The following is a 24144-nucleotide window of genomic DNA, read 5'->3' on the forward strand; positions in this document are numbered from 1 at the left end:
AAAAATTCATAATCACGTTAATCAACATGTTAGTTTGTGGAGGAGATGGGGAGTTTCTTCATTTTTCACTGTTTAAGGACCTGTAATTTGTAAACACGTTCCTAAGTTCTACTCATTAAAATGATAAAAGAAAACTTCAATATAAATTCTTTTGTTGTAGGTATTGATCAATATGATCGCGACAGTATAATCAATGATTTTAAGACAGGTGTGTGTCGATTGCTTGTGGCAACATCGGTAGCAGCACGAGGGCTAGATGTGAAGCAGCTGATTCTTGTTATCAACTACAGTTGTCCCAATCACTATGAAGATTATGTGCATCGAGTAGGACGTACTGGAAGAGCTGGTAACAAAGTAAGTATGCAAAGAAAAATGATCTCAGATCATTGATGAATTGCTGACTGTTACATTTGATTAAATACAATTGAGTTTAACTGTTTTGTCAGTCGTCTTCATTTTTTTTGTAGGGTTTTGCATATACATTTATTACTGAGGAGCAAGTCCGTTATGCTGGTGATATAATTAAGGCCTTAGAATTGTCAGGAAATTCTGTTCCACCTGAGCTGGAAAAATTGTGGAATGACTTCAAAGAACAGCAAAAGGCAGTAAGTAGTAATTGTGACAAGTCACATGATTGGGTTCATGGATTGTCACTTTGATATGAAAACGTAATCATTTGAATGTTAATATTCTGCAACATGGAAGTGCTGTTTGAAATTAACCTAATTCCATAATTATGTAATAAGCAGCAGCCACATCGATTTTTGTTAACCGTTTATTTTTTTTGTGTTAAGGAAGGAAAAACTATTAAGAAGACTAGCGGCTTCTCTGGAAAAGGCTTTAAGTTTGATGAGACTGAACAAGTTCTGGCAAATGAGAGAAAGAAGCTACAGAAAGCTGCTCTGGGTCTGCAGGATTCTGATGATGAGGACACTGCAGTTGATGTAAGTACTGTAGACAGTGTGAACTAAACATAGGGTTTTTGAATTGGTGGCAAAGGCTTTTTACTGTAATGCACACTACTGTTAAGCTACCTTGGTATCATGTTTGAATTTTGTCGTTACTGATCATTTATAGTAGCTAAAACATCTAAATTGCTTGTTGATTTCATGATTTTGTTGTGCTGCAATTTGCTGTAACATTTGGTTGTTTTCTTCAGATTGATGAACAGATTGAGAGCATGTTCAATTCTAAGAAGCGTGTAAAAGACATGGCAATGCCAGGAGCTGCTAATATTCCAGTGCCATCTGCTGGTAATGCAGAGAAACTGGAGATTGCCAAGAGGCTGGCATTGAAGATCAATGCCCAGAAGAATCTTGGTGCAGAAGCACAGGTAATAGATGTCTAATGTAAATCAGTGGAATATTAACTATTTTGAAACTACTGTGATTCAGCATAATCTTGTGAGTTTACTTAATATAAATATGGTTATTTTACTTAAAATGAGTTGGAGTGGGGAAAATATTATGGTAGTAGATAAGAAAACTACCCAAAGGTAGAAATGCTTATAATTAGGTTTACCAGTTGATAAAAGGATTGCACTGATGGGATTGTGTTCAGGATAGGAAATCCCAATTCATATCGAACATGTTCCTGTCAAACCACTCAAAATCTAGTCCTACAGATTCTGCTCAAGAGGTGTTCTGTCTTCACATGACCAACCCCTCCAAACGCATGATGCAATCCTACAGAGAGAATAGGAATCATCCTTGGATACGGGGGTGGTGCCGGAGGACTGGAGAATTGCAAATGTTGCGCCCTTGTTCAAAAAAGGGTGTAAGGATAAACCCAGCAACTACAGGCCAGTCAGTTTAACCTCTGTGGAGGGGAAACTTTTAGAACCGATAATCAGGGACAAAATTAACAGTCACTTGGGCAAGTGTGGATTAATTAAGGAAAGCCAGCACGGATTTGTTAAAGACCGATCATGTTTAACTAACTTGATTGAGTTTTTTCTTGAGGTAACAGGATAGATGAAGCAATGCGGTTGACGTGGAATATATGGACTTCTGAAAGACATTTGATAAAGTGCCACATAATAGGTTTGTCAGCAAAGTTGAAGCCCGTGGCATAAAAGGGGCCGTGGCAGCATGAATACAAAATTGGCTAAGTGATAGGAAACAGAGAGTAGTGGTGAACGGTTGTTTTTCGGACTGGAGGAAGTGGTGTGTTCCCCAGGGTAGTAGGACCATTGCTTTTCTTGATATATATTAATGACTTGGAAGGGTAGTAAACAGTGAGGAGGATAGTGATAGACTTCAACAGGACACAGAGAGACTGGTGGAAGGGACAGACACGTGGCGGATGAAACTTAACGCAGAGAAGTGCGAAGTGATACATTTTGGTAGGAAGATCGAGGAGAGTCAATATAAACTAAAGGGTACAATTCTAAAGGGGTTGCAGAAACAGAGAGACCTGGGGATATATGTGCACAAATCATTGAAGGTGGCAGGGCAGGTTGAGAAAACAGTTAGAAAAGCATACGGGATCCTGGGCTTTATAAATAGAGGCATAGAGTACAAAAGCAAGTAAGTTATGATGAACCTTTATAAAACACTCGTTCGGCCACAACTGGAGTATTGTTTCCAGTTCTGCACACCGCACTTTAGGAAGGATGTGAAGGCGTAAGAGAGGATGCAGAAAAGATTTACGAGAAAGGTTCCAGGGATGAAGAATTTCAGTTATGTGGATAGACTGGAGAAGCTGGGGTTGTTCTCCTTGGAGCAGAGAAGGTTGAGAGGAGATTTGATAGAGGTGCTCAAAATCATGAGGGGTCTAGACAGAGTAGGTAGAGAGAAACCGTTCCCATTGGCGGAAGGATGGAGAACCAGTGGACGCAGATTTACAGTGATTGGCAAAAGAACCAAAGGCGACATGAGGAAAAGCTTTTTTGCGCAGAGTGTGGTTATAATCTGGAATGCACTGCCTGAGGGGGTGGTGGAGGCAAAGGGAATTGGATAAGTACTTGATGGGAAAAAATTTGAAGGGCTACGGGCAAAGGGCGGGGGAGTGGGACTAGCTAGATTGCTCTTGCAGTGAGCCGGTACAGGCTCGGCGGGCCGAATGGTCTCCTGCGCTGTAACCATTTTATGATTCTATTTTATGATCAACCCCTGTGATTGCTTTTTGACAGTGTAGTTTATTAAATATGGATAAATTAGTCAAGTATAACTACATAGTCAGACATCCAAGCATTTGAGTAGTCAATAACTGGAGGTAGTTGACTGCCCTTTTAATTGCTTAGTATTCGGGTAACACCTTAGAGTCTGCTACTTATGACTACATAAATATAGGCTGGAAGATATAAACAGCATGTTTTCTTCACGTTTGGTAACTTTTTTTCTCATGCCAGTGTTGCCCTTGAGTTGGGGACTAGTAAGTGATAGGAGATGAATGGCAATGGCCTAGGTGGCACCATGGTGGCATTTTGTGGGAATTTCTGTGACCTTTTCTCTGCATCCTTTTGATCTGTGATGCAACATGTTTGCAAATTGGTTATTTGATCAAACCAGTCAAATGGTTCTCTAGTAAATTACTATTTATAGAAGCATTATCATGCAGGTAAGAGGGTGCTTTTCATATTATTCAGTTACTTTTACCTTCAAGTTTGATTTCTTATTGTAATAAAAAAAGAGCACTATGCTGACACTTTAACAAAATGTACTAGCAGCTAGCTTTTGAAGACAGTTCTGTATTTGTTATTTTGGAGATTACATATTTGTGAAGAAAAGCTTTATATTGCAATCCCTAGAAATAGCATCACATAAATATTATAATTACACCCTAGATATACCTTATGGTAACCTCAGAACTGAGTAGATTTTCAGAAGGAATATTAGCTAGCACCTAGTAAAATTTTACTGCATTTGTAATAAAATTGAAGCTTGGAACTTCATAAAAAGCCAAAATATGCAACAACAAAAGATTGTAAAATTGGCTTTAACGGTTCTTCATAGGCCTAGCTGTTTTATGTGGATTAGCAGCTAACTTAATATTTCTGGAATGTCGGATAGTTACTGGAATTAGAATGTGAGTGAAACTCATAATGGACAAGATTTGTTATGTGAAAGAATTTCTACTGTTGGTTTAGTTAATCTCACTTGGTTGCTAGCTGTGAACCAGAAGGTCAGAATCTTTAATTAATTAGGGTATGTGATTGTTGGCAGAACCTCATACAGTTTCATAAGTACTCACAGCTGCTGCTAGGTACTTTTATTATTAAAGAACAAGACTGTCCACTGATGGATGAGTTGGTAATAGTTACATGCAACTGAGCCATTTGGATCAGAAGATCCCAGGTTTGATTCCCAGTTTGTGCTGAGTTAGCTGATCTCAGCTGGAATGGCAATGCACTTAGCCTCAGTACTCCTAGGCTAGGCAGAAGAAAATCAGCCTTGGTTCCTGCTTACGATTATTAGTCAGTGATCCTAGCTAGAAAGTGCACAATAGGACATTATCAGGCACTGCCCTGACCTATCCCAAAATTGAATAGTTTGCCAATTCACATGTGAAGACTGGGCGCATGGGTGAGGTACCAGAGGTTACCCATGAAGCCACACTCTAGTAGGAGTCAACATTTACAGGAGACGAATAGAAACAGAAAACTGGCAATATATAAATAGCATAATTTTGTATCAATGGCGTTGGGTAGGATAGATTTTTGTCTTCACCGCCTGAGCGGTAATCTGGCAGGGCAGACCGCCCAACTTCTATAAAACCTACCTGATTTTCATTCCTTTGATTTCAGTGGATGTAAATCAGGCGGCTTGTAAAGTGTGCGCAATCTGTCCCGCTAGATTACCGCTTAGGCATGGAGATGAAAATCTACCCCAACATGTTTGTTCAGTATTGTGTTGAATGATTAGATATTCTCTTTTGTGTTGTGGTAGAGTCTTATCATTGCACATTGTTTATGGGAATGTCTGCTTCCAGGGTACATTTTTTCCTCAGTTTTCTATTCATTCCTTATCCTATTCTATCCTATTCTATGCTATTTGCGTAAGGAAAAATAGGCAGTAAACATTTGATCACTACTGAAGCGTTTGTATTGAGAGAATTCTGTGTCAGAGAATCAACAGCCGTCCTTTAATGAAAAGTAAGGCACCAAATGATGTGGGATTATGTAATCCATTGTTTAGTTACTTTTTTTTCAGTAAATCACCAATGCCATGATTAATCATGTTAAAATTTAAAAGTATTGCATATGTTTATGCTGGTGTCATCATCAGGTATTTAGGGTGTATCAGGCCTAATACCATACAGTGAAAATAGCTGATAGCCCAACATGCTTCAAATGCGGCTCACTTCTAGTTTTCGTACAGCTTTACACTGTGCAACTTACTATCCTGAGGGGCGAATATTAGGGCACTCCTGCAGTTTCTCTCCTTTTGGCCTTCAATTTCTAATTGGGGTCTTTTCCTACTTACTGTTTTGGGTGCCAGATGCAGTTTTGTGTTTCCGGTGTCTATTTCAGATCCTGCTCTCTCTACAAGCTTGCTGAAATTCAGAGGTATCTTAATTCCCAATTTATGCAACATGAGAATGTGAATTCTGCATCATATTACCAAATGATCTACACATTTATGTTTTAAGTGTAGAACGGCACATTGAACTATAAATTTACATTACCTGATGATAGAGGAGACAGAAAAGGAGAGATTGCACCACTCAGCAGCAGAACAGGAAACAGAGGCCTGGAGGAGCCAGCCAACCAATACCCAGCTAGTCCACAACCACTAGAAGGGGTGGACTCAGGTTCCCCGGGTTCTGGGAGCAAGAACAGTGGGATCATGAGTGGGAGAGGCAGCAGGATTCTGGAAAGCCAATGGTACAACCAAGAGGAGAGCGGCAGGAGAAGCAGAGACATGAGAATTGCGAATGGGAAAAATGCGATAGTCTGCTTTTACAGTAAACGTCTTCATTAATATTAAAGTGTCAGAGAGCCAGGACTTTAATACTAATTACGAGGTTTACTGTAAAAACCAACTGTATTTCTTGTGTTCCTCTAGCTCCTGATTCTTGCATTTCCTCTGCTCCTGTCAGCTCTCCCGATTCTATGGCAGGGGAAGTTCTGCAGAGAGGAACAAATTCAATGGTGCACTGGGAGACCCTGTTCACCAGTGATGGGTTTTCTTAATTTTAAAAATCTTTACACTCACTGATTAATGAGGAGAAATGTGCATTTCTTATGAATCCTTGATATCCGACTATTTGGAATTCACTTGGTATCCAAGTGCACACCAAAGATTCATACAATCCCTGGGGAGTGATGCACAACATTGGGTGACACCCACCATTACAATTTACCAAAATCCTGATAACCCTATGCAGCATTTGCAATTTAGAATGTAGAATGTTGCTTATTCTAGACTTGATATCAGGTAAAGTGGTTGTGCAACGTTGTATTCAACAATTGTTTTGTTTTGACCACCGAAATGAGAGAGTATGGAAAGTGGAGTGAGAGTGAGAAGCACATTCAAAACACATGTGGCCAGTTTTGAAACCTAGGACGGAGCGTCTCAGTAAGAAGGTGAGAGGGACAGTGATGGATAGTGAGGAAATGGACAAGAACACATATGCTCATGGTGATGGTCAACCAAAGATAAAATACAGCAATTCACATCAGTACAGTTAGAAACATGGTGCCAGAGTCCAAGTGTACAGCAGTTTCTACCAAGACCGACTCAGGACTTCAGAGTGGCGGTATCACGATGGAATAGGATTGTCAACTAGTCTAATACCAGGAGCTTACATAATGCAGCAGAAAAAAATTATGTATCTTGATGTGTATAAATACCACTATTGTACTTTTGACGCAAATCTTGCTTCCCAGGTTGATTCTGTCTGCTTTTAACAGGCTAGCAGAACATCTATAAATACTAGCTGTAGGCCCTTGATGCTTTGATTTTATCTGAATCCTGGAGCACTACCAATATCACTGCTGTGTATATCCACACACTTGTAATACTTGTTGAGTACACATATATGAATTTTATGGGAGGTTTTGGGATTGGGGAAAAAAATAAGCAATTCATTTTACTGGGCTGATTCAGTACTTACCAGCACGTTGTCACAACTGTAGGGGGTGGTGGTGTGTGTCAGCTTCACCTCTGACTTCTGAGCGGTCCGAATCGCTCCCACTCCCTGGGTTCTAGACCTTGGACTTATTTGGGGGTTGTGACAAAGTGCAGCAGACAACTGGTTTTGGTGCAAGAAACTTTGACCTTTATTCAAGAGAGGAAATACAACACAACAATCTTAACACTCTAATAAAATGGGGAACACTACAGTACACGCGAGGGAAATTACAGTAGAAGGATACCTCACCCCTCCCAATCCCACTGTACTAGCTAAGTTGGACTCTAAAGGACCAGGGATAATGCTCACCAAACGAAACCTTGACAGTAATTCACCCAGAGGTAAGTCAGAAATAGATTGTAGAGTAGTAACTTTGCGGGTCTTCGGTTTTCTCCCGAGTTGGTTCTCTTTGGTCGCGGTGGCTCAATATTACCCGGTTGGTTGGTGGTAATCGGTTGGTTGTTTCGTAAGGCCCTTGTTGCCGCAAGGTGTCTGACGGTCACTGGGACTGTTGCTCTGGTTTCTTCTTGTGTGTCGGCCTGCTTCTAGAGCTGCTGATCTTCCTTGTCAAACTGCCTTCCCCTCGCCTTGTTGTTTGCTGGAAACTGCAAACTGCTCTTCTTTCCAGACACAGGCAGAACCCACACAAGCAGCCCACCAGAGCCAGCAAGCCAGAGAGAGAGAGAGAGAGTTTTCGCCTTGTGGCTGTCTCTTCTACAATGGTCTGTTTAAACAGTTCTTACAAAGTTCTTTGATGGCCTTTTGATGGTCCCAATCATATTGCAAATTGCTTGTCACATAAGGCTTCCTTTTGTATCCAACGTCCTAGGTGTTGATAGGTTTTGCATTAAAACAAAAGCATGGCCCCACCAGTCTGGAAACAGTTATCTCTTTCAATGGGAGTGCTTATCGACCCCCTGCTGTCCGTTTTGCATTAAAACAGAGACATGTCTGAAGCAGTAATTCTCCCACCTTCCACGTGTGGGTTGTGGATTTTGTCTGGTGACCTCTCAACTATCCTTCCATTTTAGGATTATAGTCAATGGCCAAAGTTTTCCCATACTCAGGGTAAAGGTGAATTTCTTTAGGGTTTTTCTCTGAGTTTTTGGGGGATCTGTGAATTTTGAGAATCTTACACAACCCAAGGAGTCAGATCCTTATGACAAGTAGATATAATAAGGAGGTGTGTGCATGGCCAAATGTAATCTGACCAGCATGAGAGAGTCCATTAAGAATGTCAACAACAGTATTTGTAACCTGTTAGTAAGTGCGCACAGGAGGGCCGAATGAAATAAACTCAGTTATTCAGAACATGTGTATTATAATAAAGCCTAATAGTTCTAATACAATTCTTCCTATGTACAGTTTAAAAAATTTTAGCATGAAGTTTAATAATGGGATAATTTTATACTGTTGCATTGTAATAGAATGTGATACTGGGTAGGCCCTTGTGAGAGCAGTGAACCTTCTGGAGCTGCAGGAGAACAAGGCAAACAGTCAGATTCATTCACCCTTGAGTTTGACTTAGCAATGAAGTGTTTACGTAACACACAGTATCCCTGAATAGAATGTGATCAAATCTTGCTCCTAATCATGTTTGAGCACAGACCTAACTTTCTGCTTCAGTAAAACACAAACTACATTAAACATGGTTCCTGTTCAATATCACTGCAAACATGCAAAATGAAGCCTGCTTTGCATGAAATGTGCTGGTTCATGTTTTTTTCAGCTTTTGTGTTGACCTGTAAAGTATTGAGCTAACTTATGGAAGCAGTGGAGAGACTGAGAAGGATGGATACAAAACTTGCTTTTTGACATGGGGTGACAGTTTATTCAGTGTCTTGGGGTTGAAGCTCATGAGAGTAGCTGAAAGACCAAATTTACCTTTTGAATCTAGCACTAATTTGATTCCATCTGATAGGCTTCAGTAGGAAGTAAAAGAGAATCCAGAAAGAATTCTTTACACAAAGGACTGTGAAAATGTGGAATGTACTTAGGGAAGGCTTTATATGCAGAATTAATTGAGGTGTTTTAAAAGGCCGATGGATACTCATTTATAAAGGAAGGAAATGAAGGAATATGAAAAAAGACAAGAGGAATGAGATCATAAAGGCTCAATAGGGCCTATTGCTGTGTTCGAGTCTGGATTTTTAGATGCTGTTCTGAGGTTGAGGTTTATAAAAGAAAGATTGAACTTAGGAACAGGAGTAGGCCATTCAGCCCCTCATGCCTGTTCTATCATTCAATGAAATCGTGGTTGATCTGTATCCTAACTCCATTCACCCGCCGTGGCTTCATATCCCTTAATAGCTTTGGCTAGCAAAAATCTCAATTCAATTCAAGATTTCCATCTCAAATTTAAAATTATGAATTGAGCTGGCGTCTACTGCTTTTTGTGGGAGAGTGTTCCACACCTCACCACCCTTTGCGTGAAGAAGTGTTTCCTAACTTCTCTCCTGAAATGTCTGGCTCTGATTTTAACTTTGTCCCTTTGACCTAGACTCCTCCACCAAGGGAAAATGTTTCTCTATCTACTATATCGATTCCTTTCAAAATCCTAACCGCCTCAATCATATCACCCTTAACCTTCTATATTCCAGGGAATACAAGCCTAGTTTATGTAATCTCTCCTCATAACCTAATCCTTGGAGCCCTAGTAACATTCTGGTGAATCAGCACTGCACTCCTTCCAAGGCCAGGACATCTTTTCTACGGTGCAGTGCCCAGAACTGTACACAGTACTCCAGATGTGGTCCAAAGAGGGCTTTGTATAGCTGTAGCAAAACTTCCTCTCCTTTATATTCTAGCCCTCTAGTTATAAAAGCTAACATTCCATTAGCCTTTTTGATTATTTATTGTACTTGACTACTACATTTTAGTGATCTGTGTACATGGACCTCTAAATCTCTTTGGACCTCCGCTGCTCCTAGCTTTTCACCATTTAAAAAATACTCTGACCTATTCTTTTTTGGTCCAAAATGCATGATCTCACACTTATCTGTGTTGAAATCCATCTGCCACAGTTTTGCCCGTTCACTTAATCTGTCAATATCTTTTAGTAATTTTATGCTCCCATTTACACTACTTACTATGCCACCAATCTTTGTGTCATCGGCAAACTTGGATATATGGCTCTCTATTGTGTTATCTAAGTCACTAACAAATATAGTGAATAGTTGAGGTCCCAGCACAGATCCTTGTGGGACACCACTAGTCACTTCCTTCCAATTCGAGTACCTACCCATTGTCTCTACTTTCTTGTTTCCTACTGCCTAACCAATCTCCTAACCAGGTCAATAATTTGCCTTCAGTTCAATGAGCTTTAATTTTAGCTAACAGTTTCTTATGTGGCACCTTATCGATTTCATGTATACAGCGCCTATTGTGATCTCAGGATGTCCTAGAGTGCTCCACAGCCAATGAAGTACTTTTGAAATGAGGCCACTGATGTAATGGCCACTGATACAATATAGCGAAACACATATAAATAGTAAAAGGGCAGTCAAAGGAAGGGTGGGACCAATTAGGGACAAAAAAGATTTAATGGAAGCAGAGAGCATGGCTGAGGTACTAAATGAATACTTTGCATCCGTCTTCACTAGAGAAGAGGATGCTGCCATTGCAGCAGTAAAGGAGGAGATAGTAGCGATATTAGATAGAATAAAAATAAAGAGGAGGTACTTAAAAGATTGGCAGTACTCAAAGTAGAAAAGTCACCCGGTCCAGATTGCGATGAGGATACAAAGTGTCTGCAAAGAGATATTGACAGGTTAAGCGAATGGGCAAAAATTTGGCAGATGGGATATAATGTGGGAAAATGTGAAGTCATCCACTTTGGGAAGAAAAATAAAAAAGCAAAATATTATTTGAATGGAGAAATACTACAAAATGCTGCGGTACAGAGGGATCTGGGTGTGCTCGTACATGAAACACAAAAAGTCAACGTACAGGTGCAGCAGGTAATCCGGAAGGCAAACAGAATATTGGCCTTTATTTCTAGGGGGATGGAGTATAAAAGCAGGGAGGGAAGTCATGCTACAACTGTACAGGGTGCTGGTGAGACCACACCTGGAGCACTGCGTACAGATCTGGTGCCCTTATTTAAGGAAGGACATATTTGCATTGGAGGCAGTTCAGAGAAGGTTCACTAGGTTGATTCCGGGTATGGAAGTGTTGTCTTATGAGGAAAGATTGAACAGGTTGGGTCTATACTCATTGGAGTTTAGAAGAATGAGAGGCGATCTTATTGAAACATACAAGATTCTGAGGGGACTCGATAGGGTAGATGCTGAGAGGATGTTACCCCTCATGGGGGAATCTAAAACTAGGGGGCATAGTGTCAGAATAAGGGATTGCCCATTTAAGACAGAAATTAGGAGAAATTTTTTCTCCCAGAGGGTTGTGAATCTTTGGAATTCTTTACCCCAAAAAGCTGTGGAGGCTGAGTCATTGAAATCATTCACGGCTGAGTTAGACAAATTTTTGATCAGCAAAGGAGTCAAAGGATATGGGGGAAGGGCGAGAAAGTGGAGTTGAGGTAAAAATCAGATCAGCCATGATCTCATTGACTGGTGGAGCAGGCTTGAGGGGCCGAATGGCCTACTCCCGCTCCTATCTCTTATGGTCTTATGGATGCATCCTAGGTCACTGAGGGAAGTAAGGGTGAAAATTTTTGAGGTTCTGGCCACAATCTTCCAATCCTCCTTAGATATGGGGATGGTGCCGGAGGACTGGAGGATTGCAAATGTTACACCCCTGTACAAAAAAGGGGAGAGGGATAAACTTGGCAATTGCTGGCCAGTCAACCTAACGTCGGTGGTGGGAAACTTTGAGACAATAATCCAGGACAAAATTAATTGGCACTTGGGAAAGTATGGGCCAATAAATGAAAGTCAGTACAGATTTGTTAAAGGAAAATCGTGTTTGACTAACTTGATTGACTTCTTTGATGAAGTAATGAAGACGCTTGATGAGGGTAGTGCGGTTAATGTGTATTTGGACTTCCAAAAGGCATCTGATAAAGTGCCACATAATAGACTTGTTAGCAAAATTAATGCCCATGGGACTAAAGCATCAGTATCAGTGTGGATATAAAATTGGACAGAGTTTTTCAGACTGGAGGGAAGTATACAGTGGAGTTTCCCAGGGGTCAGTATGAGGACCACTGCTCTTTTTGATATATATTAACAACCTGGACTTGGGTATAGAGGGTATAATTTCAAAGTTTGGAGATGACACAAAACTTGGAAATGTAGTAAACAATGTGAAGGATAGTAACAGACTTCAGGAGGACATAGACTAACTAATAAAATGGGCAGACACGTGGGAGGTGAAATTTAATGGGGAGAAGTGATGCATTTTGGTAGGAAGAGGACAGATGATATAAACTAAATGGTACAATTTTAAATGGGGTGCAGGAACAGAGAGACCTGGGGGTGCACATATACAAATCTTTGAAGGTGGCAGGACAAGATGAGAAGGCTGTTAAAAGCATATGGGATCCTGAGCTTTATTAATAGAGGCATAAGAGTACAAAAGCAAGGAAGTTATGCTAAACCTTTATAAAACACTGGTTGGGCTTCAGCTGGAGTTTCGAGTTCAATTCTGGGCACCACACTTTAGGAAGGATGTCAAGGCCTTAGAGAGGGGGCACAAGAAATTTACTAGGATGATGCTGGGGATGAAGGACTTCAGTCGTGTGGAGAAACTGGGGTTGTTCTCCTTAGAACAGAGAAGGTTAAGGGGAGATTTGATAGAGATGTTCAAGATCATGAACGGTTTTGGTAAGAGTAAATAAGGAGAAACTGTTTCCAGTGGCAGACTGGTTGGTAACCAGAATACACAGATTTAAGGTGATCGGCAAACGAGCCAGAGGCAACATGAAACATTTTCTTTACGCAGCATGTTATAATGACCTGGAATGCACTGCCTGAAAGGATGGTGGAAGCAGATTCAATAGTAACTTTCAAAAGGGAATTAGATAAATAATTGAAGGCAAAAAATTTACAGGACTATGGCAGAAGAGATGGGAAATGGGACTAATTGAATAGCTCTTCCAAAGAGCCAGTGCAGGCATGATGGGCTGAATGGCCTCCTCCTGTGCTGTACCTACGATGATACAGCAGCCCATTTGCACACAGCAAGCTTCTACAAACAGCAATGAGATTAATGGTCAGATAATCTGTTTTACTAATATTGGTTGAGGGATAAATATTGGCCAGGATACTGGAGAACTCCCCTGCTCTTCCTTGAATAGTGCCATGGAATCTTTTACATCCATCTGAAAGACGGCACCACAGCACTGAGATTACAGTGCAGCACTCCCTCAGTACGGCACTGAAGTATCAGCTTAGATTAATGTGCTCAAGCCTCTGAAGTAAGGCTTGAAGCTATGACTTTGTGACTCAGGCGAGAGTCAAGGGTGACACCTTAAAATTTGCATTGCATTGGGTCAGTGTTATGGGGACCAATAGCTTAGGCAGAAACTGCCAGCCTCTCTCTCTTTAGTAGTCCATTAGGATACTATAATTATCTATTATAGTTCCTAGTTTAAAACTTTATTTCTTAGCTGCTAAACTGCCATCTTTGAAATGTGCTTGTTCTCTATTTCGACAAATGAATTAAGCTCTTTAAAAGTGCAGGCGATGAGCAGGCACCAGACCAAGATTACAGCTAGGTTTGAATTTCTGGCTAATCCTTCCCTTAGTGGATTATATAATGTGGATAATGGTTCAGCTGTATGCTGCACAGTGAATTAATGCTTCAACGAACTGTGGCATGGATGGAATGATTCCCCATATGGTAAGTTTCCACTGCCTTTCAGAGCTGAGGAAGACACTTGAGTGGAAGCCAGATCTATCCTTACAAGAAAATTAGAGCCTGCGGTATACTATGTTCTGTCAATTGGCTCCCCAAACAGCATTGACAGAGCCCTGATTGCAAGTTACCTGTTCGCCCCCTCAAATGAGGAATGGTGTAGAGAAGGGCAGGAAAGTGTTTCATTCTCATGCTGGCATCTCATTACTTAAATTGTACAAATATGTGCTCTCCTCTACCTTTCTTCAACCCCTCCTACCCCCCAAAAATCTTGACAACTTGCAGCAGGGAGTCTGTTTTTTAAGGTACTGTCTCCTTTTCTGAGTCTTGATGAGTTAGCCACCATCTCTGGCTAAGAGCATAGATAGTCAGAAGACTGACAAGTTCCCAGGTCTTCAGTGTTGTTCTGAAATAGTATTAAACAGTGTGGAAGACTGGCCCAGAGTAACCCTCCTTGGGGTTTGCCTCTCATTCCATGGGGGAAGAGCGTGGCTTTACTTAACGTTTCCCCACAGGGGCACAGCTGAGGCCGAGAACTTGGGATGTGGAATATCATGGGTACGAACTTGTGCTGCCATTTCATTTGGGTTCTAATATGTTGTGCCATTCTACATATGACCTTGTAGTATTTTTAATAATGTGCAAACTTTTTCTGTGTTGCTGATCAATACATTTAATTTTTTTCCCTTAAATGCAGGATGTAATGCAGCAAGCTACAAATGCTATTATGAGGGGTCGCACTCTCCAAGCCCCGACTGTGTCTGCAAAAACAATTGCAGAGCAGAAGGCAGAAAAGATCAATGCCAAACTCAACTATGTGCCAGCAGAGAAGCAGGAAGATGAGAAACCAGAAAATGCACAAACAGAATCATTCAAAAGATATGAGGAAGAGCTCGAGATCAATGATTTCCCACAGGTGAGTGTATTTTCTGGGTGGGTATAGTTTAAAATTGCAAATGAACTGGATTTCTTAACAACTCGAGGTTTAATGCTTTAATAGTATATGTCTGACTACTTTATGGAAGTTCTCTGCATCTTCACTTAAAAACATGAAAATTATTGCTTTGGTGTGATTAATTGGATGACACATCAGTACAACCAGTAACACAAACTCCACGTAAATCCTCCATATAAACTTTTCTACCCATATTCACCCCCACCTTGACATCTCCTGTGACCCCTCTACACCAGTGGCCTCAATCACCAACATGGCCCTCTACAATCGCTTCTTTGTATCCCACACCACCTGCATCCCCCACGCTCTTTCAGTCTCACTTTCTTCTGCTTCCACTCCTAGAAAAAACTCCTTCCCCAAGTCATTTACAACTTAGATACCCAACTGCCTCATCTTTGGTGCTCCTTTTGCCATGATATCTCTGCAACTATTGATATGCTGAACCACTCCCTCACTTCCACCTTCAATACCCTTGTTCCCAGTAAAAGCTATGTGGCCTCCAAATCCCTATTATTGCCCCGGTGCACCCACCGTCTTTGCTCCCTCAAGTTCAAGGGATTCAAGCAGGAGTGTACCTGACACACAACTGGCTTAGCAATCCATTGCAAGATCTGGTTGGACTGCATCAAGATATACTTGACTTCGCTCTCTTCCAGCTAAACTGCCCACTAATTTAGGATTATCCTGGAGGGCAAAAATAACTCCAGTTCCTTTTTTTCCCCACTATCAACCACCTCCTTAAACCCCTCTCCTTATCCTCTCCACCCTCACCTCTAACAAGAAGTGCATGGAGCTGATGGATTGTTGCTTCCCAGATCCTTGCTCACCTTTCCGACAACTCCATGTATGAATCCTTCCACCCAGGTTTTCATCTTCCCAAAGCACCGAAACAGCCCTAACCAAAATCACGAACAGCATTCTCTGTGACTGATGGATTCTTCTTCTTTCACCTCTCAATAGCTTTTGGCATGGTCAAGCACACCATCCTCCTCCAACGCCTCTCCATTGTTCAGCTTGGTGGGATTGCCCTCATTTGATTCCACGCTTTCCTATCTGGTCATAGCTGGAGCATCTGTAGCAATGGCTTCTCTTCCCACTCCTGTATTGTGCCCTTAGGAATCCTACAAAGATCCACCTTTTGCCCCCTTCATTTTCTCATCTGCTGCCCCTTGGCGATGTATTCTACAGACATGGAGTCAGCTTCCACGTGAATGCTGATGACAGCCAGCTCTACTACTTCACCACCTTTCTTGACCCCTCCACTGCCTCTTGCTGTCCCAAGTCCAGTCTTGGATGATCTGCAAATTCCTCCAGTTAAGCATTGGGAATACTGAGGTGAGAGTTTCTGCCCTTGACATCAAGGCAGCATTCGACCGACTTTGGCACCAAGGAGCCCTAGTAAAACTAAAGTCAGTGGGTATCAGGGCGAAAACTCTCCACTGGACAAATTCATAACTGGCACAAAGGAAGATGGTTGTACTTGTGGGAGGCCAATATTTCAACCCCAGGACTTTGTTGCAGGAGTTCCTCAGGACAGCGTCATAGGCCCAACTATCAGAATCATACAGCACAGAAGGAGGCCATTTGGCCCATCGTGCCTGTGCCAGGCACCTTCCCTCCAGAGTGTATGGGGGACGATAACCTCTGTATGTCCTGGTCCAATTATCCTCCACCCTCTAACTCCACCTCACCTGAAGGCTGCACTTGGTTTTGACTCCTGTTTGCAAAGCCTTGAAAGATTGACTAATATATTAAAATTCTTATGGCTGCTCACACTTCTGGTCAACTATCCCCATTATAACTTCCTATGTCCAACTTTATAATAGGAATTGCCTAAGAAAACTTGTCACGCTGTAATTATATCCACCTGCCAGATGTGATGCTGTTGCACCTCAGAATTCCATCTTCTAGCTCCTCAGCCTATACTGAAGAGACATTCCTCTGGTTCCCAAATTGCCACAAGTTTTGCTGATTATGTATAAATAATATAAAATCAAAGTATTGCATAAAAAAGGGCAGAAGTTATAGCTGTAATATGAGGACTGAATTATTTCTATGTGCCCTGGTCCAATTATTATCACCCTCTTACCCAGCGGGGTTATTTGACTAGTTAGTCTGCACTGGGTGAAAGGACAGTGTGCTAACAAGATGGGATTGATCTTTCTCTGATAGTTCTAAGAGTTCTGTTTGAAATATGTTTGGGCCAATGTCTATGCACTTCTTAGATTTGTGCTGATAGTCTATATCCACTATCATTAATGTGGCAAAAATTTATATCAGTCAGAGGCTATAAAGATAACTGGTGTGAAAAATGCATGCTGGTTAGGCAGGGTGCTCAAGAAAGGACAAAAGAAAATTGGAAAAATAAACACTTGATGCTTTTATAAATGGTTTGAACTGTGTTCTTGGGAGTTAATAAGATGTGGTCACAAAATTTATTGGTCTGAAGCCCAGGTATGGTAGAATTAAAGAACCAAGAACCTTTGCATAATGAGAACGATATAAACATACACCGATTGTTTAAGTATGAAATGCCTTCATGATTTGCAATTGATGTTTTGTAGACGGCCAGGTGGAAGGTCACCTCCAAGGAAGCTCTGCAGAGGATTAGTGAATATTCAGAAGCTGCCATCACTATTAGAGGCACTTACTTTCCTCCAGGGAAAGAGCCCAAAGAAGGCGAGCGGAAAATCTACCTTGCTATAGAAAGTAAGCATTGATGAATTTATTTGAAGTGTGACTTGCAAAAACATTGTTTTTGGCATCAAGCCCAAAGACTACAGCAATTGCTGCCTTGTTTAAAAAGTGGAATTTGAGCATAACATGCACAGCCTCCTCCTGAAGCTTAATCAAAACCTCATTTACACTTTTTATATTTGACATTCTAGAATTAGATGATAATATACCGTTAAGGAGTACAGTATTTCAACTTTGACTTTTTCTGCTGACTTTTATGAATTATTGTATTAATATGCGTTCATTCTTTGTAACATTTTTCTGCCATTTATCAGGTGCTAGTGAGCTGGCTGTTCAGAAAGCTAAAGCTGAAATTACAAGACTTATTAAAGAAGAACTCATTAGACTGGTAAGAAACTTAATGGAACTATTCTCTGCACCCCAGCCCCAACACCCAGTTTTGACAAAAATCACTTTCAGTAAAATAATCTTTGAGTTAAAAAGCCTGTTTTCTAAAGCCTTTTTTTTACTATAAACATTGACTGAATTAAAGTCATGCTTCTCTTTTATTGATTGGAACTGTTCGGTAGAGAAAATGTCATCATTTTGTGATCAAAGGGACATAGAAATACATAGTAGTTATAACATGGAAACAGGCTGTTCGGCCCAATCTGTCCGTGTCAGTGCTTATCCTCCATGCGAGCAAATAGTTCCAATCACATTTACCCATCCTGTACCCATAATCCCTTAAACCCATTTTCCTTCATCCACCTATCCAACTTAATCTTAAGTATTGACCTAGTTTCTGTCTCAACCACTAATCCTTGAAGTGAATTCCATAGCTGCTCAACTCTGTTTTCTCCTCCCCTCTGTTCTAAATCTCTTACATTTAATCATGTATCTATGGCCTCTCGTTCTTGACCACTCAACTACTGGAAACAGTCCACTTCTGTCTACCCTGTCCCATCCTCTCATAATTTTAAATACTGCTCCAGTATTCTAATAGTACTCTAACTGGGGTTATATTAAGATTTTATATCTGCTCATCATTACCTCTTGGCTTTTATATTCTATACCTCTTGTAATAAAACCTAAAATTCCATTAGCTTTTTTTTACAGCCTTATCAACCTGAGGTGCTGCCTTTAATGTCCTGTGAACCTGTACCCCAAATCCCTCTGCTCTTCCATAGTACCGAGCCTACTTCCATTCAGAATATAATTACTGCTGTTGCTTTATTTCAACCAACATGTATCACACTTGCTGATACTGAATTCCAAATGACACTTTTTAGCTCATTTCCTCTGTCCTATCAATATCTCTTTGCAGCTTCCTTTGGTCTTCTAAAGAATTAACTATGCCTCTTTTTTGATATCATCTGCACATTTCAACTACACTCACTGCAGACCCATACCCAAATCATTGATATGTACAATGAACAGAAGTGGCCCCAGTACTGAACCTTGTTGGACACCACTGAAAAACTGCCGTTAATTTCTACTCTCCATTTTCACCCTTCTGACCAATTTTTAGCCCACTTTACTATTCTCTCCATAATTCCATACCCCTTAATCTTTTCTAGCAACATTCTTGGCAAAGGCTTTCCTACAGTCCATGTACAAACATCTACTGCATTTCCCTCATTTACTATGTCTGTCACCTCAAAACATTGAGGTTTGTCAAGCATGGTGGTGCCTTTTGAAATCAGTACTGGCTCTTCGAACTATTGTTTCTTTATATAGATACATGGTAATTTCATCCTTAAAGACTCCAAAGTTTTTGCTACCAATGATGTTACACTAACTGGTCTGTAATTACCCTGTTTAGTGCTGTCTCCCTTTTTTTAAAAAATGGGTACTACATTGGCCCCTGTCCTGCCCACATTCACTAGAACTATGAAATATAATTTCTAGGGTCTCTGCAGTTTCTTCCCTCATTTCCCCAGGATCCTCTGATGTATCCCATTGGGCCCATGGCTCTTTGCCTTCCTTTAGTTTGACTAACTTATCTAACATTTTCCCTTTATCCATCATAATATTACTCATCTCGCTCTCAGCCATTTCAGAATTCACCTCCTCTCCAATCATAGAATGATTACAGCACAGAAGGAGGCCATTCGACCCATCGAACCCATTTCGGCTCTTTGTAAGAGCAATTCAGTTAGTCCCATTCCCCCGCTTTTCCCCCGTAGCACTGCAAATTTTTTCCATTCAAATATTAATCCAATTCCTTTTTGAAAGCCGCGATTGAATCTGCTTCCATCACCCTTTCAGACAGTGCATTGCAGATTGTAACTACTCACTGCGTAAAAAAGTTTTTCCTCCTGTCGCCTTTGGTTCTTTTGCCAATCACCTTAAATCTTTGTCCTCTGGTTCTCGACCCTTCTGCCAATGGGAACAGTTTCTCTGCATTTACTTTATCTAAACCCTTCATGATTTTGAACACTTCTAACAAATCTCCTCTCAATCCTTCTCTGATCTAAGGAGAACAACCCCAGCTTCTCCAGTCTATCCATTGAAATCCCTCATCCCTGGAACCATTCTAGTAAATTTTCTCTGCACCCTTCTGAAGTGCGGTGCCCAGAATTGGACACAATACTCCACTTGTGGCCGAACCAATGTTTTATAAACGTTCAACATAACTTCCTTGCTTTTGTACTCTATGCCTCTGTTTATAAAGCCCAGGATCCCATATGTTTTTAACTGCTTTCTCAACCTGTCCTGCCACCTTTGTGCACATATACCCCCAGATCCCTCTGTTCCTGCCCCCCCTTCAAAATTGTACCATTTAATTTATATTGCCTCTCCTCGTTCTTCCTGTAAAAATGTGTCACTTTGGACATCTCTGCATTAAATTTCATCCGCCATGTGTCTGTCCATTCCACCAGCCTGTCTATGTCCTCCTTGAAGTCTATTACTATCCTCCTCACTTTTTTGTGTCATCTGCAAATTTTGAAATTGTGCCCGGTACACCCAAATCCAAGTCATTAATATATATCAATAAATATCTTTCCCTTTCGTAAAGATCAATGTCATTTTTTGATCATCTCCAAATTGACAATCCTCTCCTCAGGGATCCCACCACACTTTTAACAATTCTGTCTTTACTGATATGCGTGTAAAATACTCTTGATGGTTTTTTGAAACTTTTTCCTCATACTTCCTTTTAGCTTTCCTTATCCTGCCCTTAACCTCTTCTTTTGTTCTCATATGCTCCTTTAGTTTTTTCATCATTATTACTCTTATAATCCCGATAGGCCCTCTTCTTCAATTTTAATTGTTTTCTAACCTCTTTATTTATCCATGGCATCCTAAAAGTACGAGTAGTTTTCTTTTTAATGGAACATACTCTGCACTTTTTAAAAAAAGAATCCCACTGTTGCTCCCCAGTCCCTGGGAGAGATGGGGAGAAAATTGGCAACAAAAAAAATTCCTAGACTTAATTTCAGCCCTAGGCCTGTAAGTGCACTGTTCAATTTAAATTGCCCCATTTTGCTGAGGAACAATGCTTTAATTTTCCTTATGGTTGCTGGGGAGAAAAAAATAATCATTAGAGTGGAAATGGCTTATGGGTACACAGGGCATGCAGCCTTGGTGACCATTGCATCTCAGCCATAGGAAGAACAGATCCATTCAACCCTTGTAAGGATATGCCTTTCGTGAACTATCTTTTAATCTCGGGTTAAGGGAAGAGATTCATCATTTACTGGCTCCTAACTGCTAGACTCCTTGGGCCAGAAACTCCTGCACTGTCAACTAAACTGCGGTGGGACAAGATTTCCATCCGCTGACTGCCCAGGCCATTGACTTTGTCCCAATTCACATTGATGGTTTTATTTTAATATTTGGGGTGAGTGGCCCAGTAGAGGCCCCAGCCAGCAGAAATCAGAGTGCTCCAATAGGGGGAGAGCCTCAGGGTCTTAGTGGGCCAAAGATATAAGGGGAAAATTTTCTTACCCGCAGGGAACCGGAGGGGTTAGGAACATGGAAACAGGAGTAGGCCATTTGGCCACTCAAGCCTGTTCTGCCTATCTTTGTGTCATCGGCAAACTTGGATATATGGCTCTCTATCCCGTCATCTAAGTTGTTAATAAATACAATGAATAGTTGAGGCCCCAACACCGATCCCTGTGGGACACTACTAGTCACATCCTGCCAATCCTCCAGTACCTGCCCATTGTCCCTACTCTCTATCTCCTGCCGCTCAGCCAATTTCCTAACCAGGTCAATAATTTGCCCTCAATTTCGTGAGCTCCAACTTCAGTTAACAGTCTTTTATGAGGGACTTTAATCAAATGCCTCCTGGAATTCGATATTAACAACGTCCATAGACATTCCCCTGTTCACTACTTCAGTCACCTCTTCAAAAAATTCAATCAGGTTCGTCAGACAAGACCTACCCTTTACAAATCCACGCTGGCTCTCTCTGATCAGCTGAAAATTTTCACACTGTTCAGTCACTCTATCCTTAATTATAGACTTTAGTAATTTCCCGACAACAGATGTTAGACTAACTGGTCTATAATTCCCTGGTTTCCCCCTCTCACCTTTCTTAAATAGCAGAGTGAGATATGCAATTTTCCATTCTAAAGAAACGGTTCCTGAATTGAGAGAACTTTGGAAGATTATAGTTAGGGCAAATGTAATGTTCTCACCTACTTCCTTTAAAACCCTGGCATGGAAACAATCTGGTCCTGGGGATTTGTCACTCTTTAGTGCCATTATTTTCTTCATTACTGTTAATTGGCTTACATTATGGTGAGTCCTCAACCCTGATTCAAAATTAGTTTCCTTGGGGTGTCTGCCATTTCCTTATTTTCATTTACAATATCACCATTATCAATTTATCATTGCTCTTGACCACCCTCTTTTTCTTAATATAATTGTAAAAAATTTCTGTGTTGATTTTGATATTTGTTACAAGTTTCTTTTCATACTCCCTTTTTATAGCTCTTACCATCTGTTTTGTCTCCCTTTGCTGTTCTTTGTATCACTCCCAGTCGCTAAGATCTGTGCTATTTTTTGCATTTTTGCATGCTTTTTCTTTTTGTTTTATGTTGTCCCTTACCTCTTTTGTCATCCATGGCTTTTTTGACAAGTAGAGCTCTTGCCCTTTGGGGGTACAAAGTGGTTCTGTATCACGTTAAATTCTTTTTGACCAGCTCCCACTGATCTTCTGTCGTTTTACCCATTAACAGATTTGCCCATTGAAGTCGGCCTTACCTAAATTTAGAGTCTGAGGAGCTGTTTTAGTCGATCCCTCTGGGACCAAATACCTTTGCTCCTTTGCATTTTGGGGGCTGATAGCTGAGGAAATTCCCTTATTTGTTCCTGAGCCTTCTATTTGTTTGAGAGCTAGCCACTTAATGCCTGGCAGTTGGGACCAGGTTTGGAGAGTAGTAAAAGCTGACCTGTTAGCAACCTAAATGTTTATGTTCCAACAGAATTTGTAATAGGTCACGGTAGATAATTCTGTATAATGCACATCCCTTGCTATAAGATGCTTTATGTATGGCTTTGAAAGGGAACCATTAACAGAGTGTTTTATTGGTGGTCATGCATTTGTGTAGTAACTAAATTATTAAACATTTCTTTTTGTTGCAGCAAAATTCATACCAGCCAACCAACCGTGGACGATACAAGGTTTTGTAGGAGTCCTGTGAAATGTATGTAATGTGTCTACAAGTCGATTTTAATGGTAGTCCATTATTGTGGGTTAATTGATTTATTTTATTCTCTCTATAATGTTAAAATTACAAGTGCATTTGAAAATATTTTTTAGCCATTCTACAGAATCTGTAGAATCCATCTTGTGAATTTCTGGTAACTGTTCTACAGTAATAGAGATAAGTTTCTGTTGATGTTAGACTTTTGCTAAATCCAACTTATTGTACGTGAACAAAAAGTACTAATGCTTTTGAAGTGTAAAAAAGTTGTCTTTTGTATGCTGGGATACAGAAATGCCAAGAAAGTGAAATAAAATTAACATTATCTTTAATTCCATGGCTTCCTTATTGAATCATCAGACTCATAATATTTGTGAAGAAGCACTAATAATCATTGTGTGCCATCAAGCATTTTCTTCTGATTTTACTAAGCTTAAAATAACTATAAAAGTGACTCATTAGAATGCTTCTTCTGTATTTTCATTTCTGCATGCAGAAACAGTTTTTCTGTGAGTGTAAATCTACTTTATTTTATTTAGGATTTAGGATTTGGATAGAAAGAACAGCACCTATCACAATCCTCAGGCGTCCCATAGCGGTTATGTTACTGGGCTAGTAATCCAGAGGCCTGGACTAATAATCCGGAGTCATGAATTCAAATCCCACCACGGCAGCTGGGGAATTTAAATTCAATTAATTAAATAAAATCTGGAGTAAAAAAAACTAGTATCAGTAATGGTGGCCATGAAACTACCGGATTGTCGTAAGAACCCATCTGGTTCACTAATGTCCTTTAGGGAAGGAAACCTGCCGACCTTACCCGGTCTGACCTATATGTGACTCCAGACCCACAGCAATGTGGTTGATTCTGAAATGGCCTAGCAAGCCACTCAGTTGTTTAAGAAGGCGGCTCACCACCACCTTCTCAAGGGCAATTAGAGATGGACAATAATTGCT

At 40.6% G+C, this 24144-nt stretch overlaps 1 protein-coding gene across 2 annotated transcripts in view; it reads left to right on the plus strand.

Moving 5' to 3' along the window:
* ddx46 (DEAD (Asp-Glu-Ala-Asp) box polypeptide 46) overlaps positions 1-23519 on the plus strand; it is a 73149-nt gene extending 49630 nt beyond the window's left edge. For both annotated transcript variants that reach the window (XM_067996207.1, XM_067996208.1), the window contains 8 exons: positions 161-354; positions 468-605; positions 795-944; positions 1160-1333; positions 14591-14809; positions 17413-17557; positions 17860-17933; positions 23126-23519. In XM_067996207.1, the coding sequence (XP_067852308.1) occupies positions 161-354; positions 468-605; positions 795-944; positions 1160-1333; positions 14591-14809; positions 17413-17557; positions 17860-17933; positions 23126-23173 (1142 nt within the window). In that variant the 3' untranslated portion in view covers positions 23174-23519. The remainder of the gene's footprint in view (positions 1-160; positions 355-467; positions 606-794; positions 945-1159; positions 1334-14590; positions 14810-17412; positions 17558-17859; positions 17934-23125) is intronic.
* The last annotated feature ends 625 nt before the right edge of the window (positions 23520-24144 follow it).

Source organism: Heptranchias perlo, chromosome 14 (genome assembly GCF_035084215.1).
Source record: "Heptranchias perlo isolate sHepPer1 chromosome 14, sHepPer1.hap1, whole genome shotgun sequence".
NCBI lineage: Eukaryota > Metazoa > Chordata > Chondrichthyes > Hexanchiformes > Hexanchidae > Heptranchias > Heptranchias perlo.